An 8,830-nucleotide genomic window follows, 5' to 3' on the forward strand; every position below is an offset into this window, starting at 1 on the left:
ACCAGCAATCAGGACCAGCGACGCCGAGCGCCGGTCCTGATTGCTGGTGTTATGGGGGGACACTGGCTGGGATTGTTATGGGGGACACTGGCTGGGAGTGTTATGGGGGACACTGGCAGGGAGTGTTATGGGGGGCGCTATGGCTGGGATTGTTATGGGGGGCACTATGGCTGGGAGTGTTATGGGGGGCGCTATGGCTGGGAGTGTTATGGGGGGCGCTATGGCTGGGAGTGTTATGGGGGCGCTATGGCTGGGAGTGTTATGGGGGGCGCTATGGCTGGGATTGTTATGGGGGGCGCTATGGCTGGGAGTGTTATGGGGGGCGCTATGACTGGGAGTGTTATGGGGGCGCTATGGCTGGGAGTGTTATGGGGGGCGCTATGGCTGGGAGTGTTATGGGGGCGCTATGGCTGGGAGAGTTATGGGGGGCGCTATGGCTGGGAGTGTTATGGGGGGCGCTATGGCTGGGAGTGTTATGGGGGGTGCTATGGCTGGGATTGTTATGGGGGCGCTATGACTGGGAGTGTTATGGGGGGCGCTATGGCTGGGAGTGTTATGGGGGGCGCTATGGCTGGGATTGTTATGGGGGACGCTATGGCTGGGAGTGTTATGGGGGGCGCTATGACTGGGAGTGTTATGGGGGACGCTATGGCTGGGAGTGTTATGGGGGGCGCTATGACTGGGAGTGTTATGGGGGACGCTATGGCTGGGATTGTTATGGGGGGCGCTATGACTGGGAGTGTTATGGGGGCGCTATGGCTGGGAGTGTTATGGGGGCGCTATGGCTGGGAGTGTTATGGGGGGCGCTATGGCTGGGAGTGTTATGGGGGGCGCTATGGCTGGGAGTGTTATGGGGGGCGCTATGGCTGGGATTGTTATGGGGGGCGCTATGACTGGGAGTGTTATGGGGGGCGCTATGGCTGGGAGTGTTATGTGGGGCGCTATGGCTGGGAGTGTTATGGGGGGCGCTATGGCTGGGAGTGTTATGGGGGCGCTATGGCTGGGAGTGTTATGGGGGGCGCTATGGCTGGGAGTGTTATGGGGGCGCTATGGCTGGGAGTGTTATGGGGGCGCTATGGCTGGGAGTGTTATGGGGGGCGCTATGGCTGGGAGTGTTATGGGGGCGCTATGGCTGGGAGTGTTATGGGGGGCGCTATGGCTGGGAGTGTTATGGGGGCGCTATGGCTGGGAGTGTTATGGGGGCGCTATGGCTGGGAGTGTTATGGGGGGACGTTATGGGGGGCACTATGGCTGGTAATGTGGCTGACTGTGACGCCCCTGTAGCCGGCTGCATTCAGCACCTGGATGCCCCTCAGTACATGCACACCCCATGTATGTGCAGCCTGTGAGAAGTCTCCCATCCTTCTCTCAGCTTCGCTCTTTGCCCCTCTCTCTAGTGTCTCTATCATTATCAGTCCTGGCTGGGAGGAGCGGCCATTGTCTGGGGTGGGGGAGGAGGCTGGTACATGGCGCCATTTTGCACGCAGCCACTCAGCTCCGGAGTAGGTGGGTGATGCTCGGTGCGGACTCTGGAGCACCCACCCACTGCTCCATGTTCCCTGCAGTGCGGGAGGGAAGCCCTGACTCCAGCAGCCATGGCAGCGGCCGAGCAGGGAGACGGGGCGCCGCTGGTGAGCGCGGTCACGGTGTACTCCCTGGCAGCCTGCGCCGCTCAGCTGGCACTGGGCTATGTGCTGGCTCAGCGCCTGGGGAAGGGCTGCTCGGGCGCTGACAGATGGGTGCTGGTCTGGCTCTTCTACGATGCTATTGTGCACTTCACCCTGGTGAGTAGTATACACTGTGTACAGTGCTGCCAGGAAGGCAGAGATTAGTGATGCTACCAGCAGGAGGCGACTGTAACTGGGGGAGCGAGCCTGTAGGTGCACTGCTGCTGGGGGGGAGCGTGCATCTATACATGACTACGGATCTGCCTAGAAACTGCTGCATTTGGATCATGAAATCAGTAGCCGGTCCAAACATCACTGTCCATAGCCGGACCCCGGACTTAGGCGTCAGCGCAGTAGAGCAGTCACTGGTGACCATTAGTTATAGGCTATATATAGAGCCACACACTGACCGCCGATGTCACTACTGACTGACAGCCAACGAGACTGCGATCAATCTCGGACCCCCCAGGAATTATTGTGCACGCACGTTTCACCCTGAACTCAAGGGTTACAAAAAAGCATCACAACTTTTATCCAAGGAATACAGAAAGTAATAGCCTCATTCCCCTGGACCCGCATTATGGAGGTGTAGTTATAGGGAAGAATTGGTTATTGGGAAGGCGTAAAAATGTATATTCACCTGTGTTTACTAGGTGGAGCTGAAAACCCAAAAGATGACTGGGCTCCGGCTATTAATGTTGTCAGTGGCTGTATATTGTGTATTTTATGCAGGAGTGTATTGACCGGGCCTGATCAGCATATTCCTGTCTGTGCTTCCAGGAGGGGCCCTTCATTTACCTTTCTCTAATGGGGACAGTCGGCACGTCTGAAGGGGCCATGGCTTCTCTGTGTAAGTATATGGATATAGCACCTTCATCACAACTGGAGGCCGCTGCAAACCAGGGCTGTGGAGCCGGTATAAAATGGACCGACTCCTAAAATATATAATACATTGGGTACAGTAGTACAACACAGAATGTGCTGTAAATGTTTTCATAAGAATTTCGGGAAGTTATGAAATGTTAGTGGAAATGAATCTGTGCTGCACTTTATGTACATGCTCAGTAGTGACCAGTGCTGTGGAGTAGTAGTGGAGATGAATCTGTGCTGCACTATATGCACATGCTCAGTAGTGACCAGTGCTGTGGAGTAGTAGTGGAGATGAATCTGTGCTGCACTATATGCACATGCTCAGTAGTGACCAGTGCTGTGGAGTAGTAGTGGAGATGAATCTGTGCTGCACTTTATGTACATGCTCAGTAGTGACCAGAGCTGTGGAGTAGTAGTGGAGATGAATCTGTGCTGCACTTTATGTACATGCTCAGTAGTGACCAGTGCTGTGGAGTAGTAGTGGAGATGAATCTGTGCTGCACTATATGTACATGCTCAGTAGTGACCAGTGCTGTGGAGTAGTAGTGGAGATGAATCTGTGCTGCACTATATGCACATGCTCAGTAGTGACCAGTGCTGTGGAGTAGTAGTGGAGATGAATCTGTGCTGCACTATATGCACATGCTCAGTAGTGACCAGTGCTGTGGAGTAGTAGTGGAGATGAATCTGTGCTGCACTTTATGTACATGCTCAGTAGTGACCAGAGCTGTGGAGTAGTAGTGGAGATGAATCTGTGCTGCACTTTATGTACATGCTCAGTAGTGACCAGTGCTGTGGAGTAGTAGTGGAGATGAATCTGTGCTGCACTTTATGTACATGCTCAGTAGTGACCAGTGCTGTGGAGATGAATCTGTGCTGCACTTTATGCACATGCTCAGTAGTGACCAGTGCTGTGGAGTAGTAGTGGAGATGAATCTGTGCTGCACTTTATGCACATGCTCAGTAGTGACCAGTGCTGTGGAGTAGTAGAGGAGATGAATCTGTGCTGCACTTTATGTACATGCTCATTAGTGACCAGAGCTGTGGAGTAGTAGTGGAGATGAATCTGTGCTGCACTTTATGTATATGCTCAGTAGTGACCAGTGCTGTGGAGATGAATCTGTGCTGCACTTTATATACAGGCTCAGTAGTGACCAGAGCTGTGGAGTAGTAGTGGAGATGAATCTGTGCTGCGCTTTATGTACATGCTCAGTAGTGACCAGTGCTGTGGAGTAGTAGTGGAGATGAATCTGTGCTGCACTTTATGTACATGCTCAGTAGTGACCAGTGCTGTGAAGTAGTAGTGGAGATGAATCTGTGCTGCACTTTATATACAGGCTCAGTAGTGACCAGTGCTGTGGAGTAGTAGTGGAGATGAATCTGTGCTGCACTTTATGCACATGCTCAGTAGTGACCAGTGCTGTGGAGTAGTAGAGGAGATGAATCTGTGCTGCACTTTATGTACATGCTCAGTAGTGACCAGTGCTGTGGAGATGAATCTGTGCTGCACTTTATATACAGGCTCAGTAGTGACCAGTGCTGTGGAGTAGTAGATGAGATGAATCTGTGCTGCACTTTATGGACATGCTCAGTAGTGACCAGTGCTGTGGAGTAGTAGATGAGATGAATCTGTGCTGCACTTTATGGACATGCTCAGTAGTGACCAGTGCTGTGGAGTAGTAGATGAGATGAATCTGTGCTGCACTTTATGCACATGCTCAGTAGTGACCAGTGCTGTGGAGTAGTAGATGAGATGAATCTGTGCTGCACTTTATGCACATGCTCAGTAGTGACCAGTGCTGTGGAGTAGTAGATGAGATGAATCTGTGCTGCACTGTATGCACATGCTCAGTAGTGACCAGTGCTGTGGAGTAGTAGATGAGATGAATCTGTGCTGCACTTTATGGACATGCTCAGTAGTGACCAGTGCTGTGGAGTAGTAGATGAGATGAATCTGTGCTGCACTTTATGGACATGCTCAGTAGTGACCAGTGCTGTGGAGTAGTAGATGAGTTGAATCTGTGCTGCACTTTATGGACATGCTCAGTAGTGACCAGTGCTGTGAGGTCGGAGGTGAGATGAATCTGTGCTGCACTTTATGCACATGCTCAGTAGTGACCAGGGCTGTGGAGTAGTAGTGGAGATGAATCTGTGCTGCACATTATATACAGGCTCAGTAGTGACCAGAGCTGTGGAGTAGTAGATGAGATGAATCTGTGCTGCACATTATATACAGGCTCAGTAGTGACCAGAGCTGTGGAGTAGTAGATGAGATGAATCTGTGCTGCACTTTATGCACATGCTCAGTAGTGACCAGTGCTGTGGAGCAGTAGTGGAGATGAATCTGTGCTGCACTTTATGCACATGTTCAGTAGTGACCAGTGCTGTGAAGTAGTAGTGGAGATGAATCTGTGCTACACTTTGTGTACATGCTCAGTAGTGACCAGTGCTGTGGAGTAGTAGTGGAGATGAATCTGTGCTGCACTTTATGCACATGCTCAGTAGTGACCAGTGCTGTGGAGTAGTAGTGGAGATGAATCTGTGCTGCACTTTATGTACATGCTCAGTAGTGACCAGAGCTGTGGAGAAGTAGTGGAGATGAATCTGTGCTGCACTTTATATACATGCTCAGTAGTGACCAGTGCTGTGGAGTAGTAGTAGAGATGAATCTGTGCTTCACTTTATATACAGGCTCAGTAGTGACCAGTGCTGTGGAGTAGTAGTGGAGATGAATCTGTACTGCACTTTATGCACATGCTCAGTAGTGACCAGGGCTGTGGAGTAGTAGAGGAGATGAATCTGTGCTGCACTTTGTGTACATGCTCAGTAGTGACCAGTGCTATGAAGTAGTAGTGGAGATGAATCTGTACTGCACTTTATGCACATGCTCAGTAGTGACCAGTGCTGTGGAGTAGTAGTAGAGATGAATCTGTGCTGCACTTTATATACATGCTCAGTAGTGACCAGTGCTATGGAGTAGTAGTGGAGATGAATCTGTACTGCACTTTATGTACAGGCTCAGTAGTGACCAGTGCTGTGAAGTAGTAGTGGAGATGAATCTGTGCTGCACTTTATGTACATGCTCAGTAGTGACCAGGGCTGTGGAGTAGTAGAGGAGATGAATCTGTACTGCACTTTATGCACATGCTCAGTAGTGACCAGGGCTGAGGGGTAGTAGTGGAGACGAATCTGTGCTGCACTTTGTGTATATGCTCAGTAGTGACCAGTGCTATGGAGTAGTAGTGGAGATGAATCTGTACTGCACTTTATGTACAGGCTCAGTAGTGACCAGTGCTGTGAAGTAGTAGTGGAGATGAATCTGTGCTGCACTTTATGTACATGCTCAGTAGTGACCAGTGCTGTAGAGCAGTAGTGGAGATGAATCTGTGCTTCACTTTATGTACAGGCTCAGTAGTGACCAGTGCTGTGGAGTAGTAGTGGAGATGAATCTGTGCTGCACTTTATGTACATGCTCAGTAGTGACCAGTGCTGTGGAGTAGTGGAGATGAATCTGTGCTGCACTTTATGCACATGCTCAGTAGTGACCAGTGCTGTGGAGTAGTAGTGGCGATGAATCTGTGCTGCACTTTATGCACATGCTCAGTAGTGACCAGTGCTGTGGAGTAGTAGTGGCGATGAATCTGTGCTGCACTTTATGCACATGCTCAGTAGTGTCCAGTGCTGTGGAGATGAATCTGTGCTGCACTTTATGCACATGCTCAGTAGTGTCCAGTGCTGTGGAGTAGTAGTGGAGATGAATCTGTGCTGCACTTTATGCACATGCTCAGTAGTGACCAGTGCTGTGGAGTAGTAGTGGAGATGAATCTGTGCTGCACTTTATGCACATGCTCAGTAGTGACCAGTGCTGTGGGGTCAGGAGTCGGGGAAATTGAGGAGTCGGAGGTTTGGTTAACCGACTCCACAGCCCTGCTGGAAACATGGATGATCATTACTAACACTGGATTTCCCAAACTGAATTCAATTAATATATATATATTTTTTCCTTCTACTCATGTTTTGCTATTCAGATTCTCTTGTGTGATGTTGCTGTCTTGCTTGCCAGGGAAAGAGTATGGAAAAGCAGACGAACGTTGGCTCCATTCAGACCCCACAATTGTATCACTGGAGATCCTCACCGTTGTCGTGGATGGGCTGTTGGCAGTGGTGTTGATATATGCCATCATAAAGGATAAGTACTACAGGTGAGAGTGACCTCTCAGCACAAGCCATCTGAGCAATATAGTTGCTGGTTTGAATATTTATTGTCTGAATAGTACTTTTGCCCCATCTAGTGGTGGGAACTTGGTAGTACAGAAGCCCCCAGGACCAGCTTCCCCCCAAGGTTACATGATGGTTTCTGACTGTAATGTGATGCCCATGTGGGCTTTATGACAGGATCAGACCTGATGTCATATCCGAGTAACCTACTGAGATCTCCCAATTAAAGTAACAGTGCGCTAAATGTTTCTTTCATTGAAGTGACATGTTTATTTGTAATCTTGTTTTTCAGGCATTTCATACAAATCACACTTTGTGTGTGCGAGTTATATGGAGGATGGATGACGTTTTGTCCAGACTGGTTAACTGGAAGCCCGAATCTCAACACCTCCAACTTTCTGTATCTGTGGGTTTATTTAGTGTTCTTCAATGGCATATGGGTCGTCGTTCCCGGCCTTTTACTATGTCAGTCCTGGGTGCAGCTTAAAAAAGTCCATATTGGCCGAAAACCTGCTGGAAAAAAATTAAGATAAGAGTCTTTGACTCTTTGTGACCTTACTTCCGTTTTATTAATTGATATAATTTTATATTTTTATAAAGATGATCATTTAATACACTTGTATTCACACATCTACTTTTATTCCTTTTTATGTTTGTTTTTTTAATTGGAAATTCGCTTTTAATTGAGAGACGACATAGGGGCTTTTCATCATTTGCTTTTATTTTTATTTTTTTTAACCCCTTAATGACCAGGGGTATTTTTGGTTTTACATTTTCATTTTTCCCTCCCCTTCTTTCCAGAGCCATAACTTTTTTATTTTTCCGTTTATATGGCCATGTGAGGGCTTATTTTTTGCGGGACGAGTTGTACTTTTAAATGACATCATTGGTTTTACCATATCGTGTACTCGAAAACGGGAAAAAAATTCCAAGTGCGGTGAAATTGCAAAAATAGTGCAATCCCACACTTGTTTTTTGCTTGGCTTTTTTGTTAGGTTCACTAGATGCTAAATCTCACCTGCCATTATGATTCTCCAGGTCATTACGAGTTCATAGACACCAAACATGTCTATGTCCTCTTTTATCTAAGTGGTGAAAAAAAATTCCAAAGTTTGCTAAAAAAAAAAAAAAAAATTTTGCGCAATTTTCCGAGACCCGTAGCGTCTCCATTTTTCATGATCTGGGGTCGGGTGAGGGCTTATTTTTTCCGTGCCGGACTGACGTTTTTAATGATACAACTTTTGTGCAGACATGTTCTTTTGATCGCCCGTTATTGCATTTTAATGCAATGTCTTGGTGACCAAAAAAATGTAATTCTGGCGTTTTTAATTTTTTTCTCGCTACGCCGTTTAGCGATCGGGTTAATGCTTTTTTTTATTGATCGGGCGATTCTGAACGCGGCGATACCTAATATGTGTATGTGGGATTTTTTTTTTACTGTTTTATTTTGATTGGGGCGAAAGGGGGGTGATTTGAACTTTTAGGTTTTTTTAATTTTTTTTATTTTTAAACATTTTTTTTTTTTTTACTTTTGGCATGCTTCAATAGCCTCCATAGGAGGCTAGAAGCTTGCGCAACCCGATCGGCTCTGCTACATATGGGCGATGAGCAGATCGCCCATATGTGGCAGATTTACTGCTGTGCTTTCAGCGCCGACCACCGGGTGGCGCTGAAAGCCATATGCCTGGAGCAACCATAGAGGTCTCATAGAGACCTCTGGTTGTCCAAGCAACATGACGCCGACCCCCGATCACGTGACGGGGGTCGGCGGTGACGTCATTTCCGGCCCGGCGGCCGGAAATGCTATTTAAATGCACGCTGTCAGCTTTGACAGCGGCATTTAACTAGTTAATAGGCGCGGGCGGACGGCGATTCCGCTCGCGCCTATTGCGGGCACATGTCAGCTGTTCATAACAGCTGACATGTCCCGGCTTTGATGCGGGCTCACCGCCGGAGCCCTCATCAAAGCAGGGGAGATGTCTGATGACGGACTGTGTCCGTCATTGGACATTAAGGGGTTAAGTCCCTTTTCTTCTTTCGTGTTCTATTTTTTTTTTATGTTTTTGTGCCAAATT

The 8,830-nt window shown here is 48.2% G+C and overlaps 1 protein-coding gene across 1 annotated transcript; it reads left to right on the forward strand.

Moving 5' to 3' along the window:
• Nucleotides 1–1,410: 1,410 nt before the first annotated feature.
• EBPL (EBP like) lies at nucleotides 1,411–7,371 on the forward strand. The gene is made up of 4 exons (XM_073583332.1): nucleotides 1,411–1,784; nucleotides 2,448–2,517; nucleotides 6,601–6,739; nucleotides 7,048–7,371. Exons 1-4 carry the CDS (start codon nucleotides 1,596–1,598, stop codon nucleotides 7,286–7,288), a joined length of 639 nt encoding a protein of 212 aa, XP_073439433.1. The 5' UTR covers nucleotides 1,411–1,595; the 3' UTR covers nucleotides 7,289–7,371.
• The last annotated feature ends 1,459 nt before the right edge of the window (nucleotides 7,372–8,830 follow it).

The sequence above is a fragment of the Dendrobates tinctorius genome, unplaced genomic scaffold (assembly GCF_039654945.1).
Source record: "Dendrobates tinctorius isolate UK_male_01 unplaced genomic scaffold, ASM3965494v1 ptg000075l, whole genome shotgun sequence".
Classification (NCBI taxonomy): Eukaryota; Metazoa; Chordata; class Amphibia; order Anura; family Dendrobatidae; genus Dendrobates; species Dendrobates tinctorius.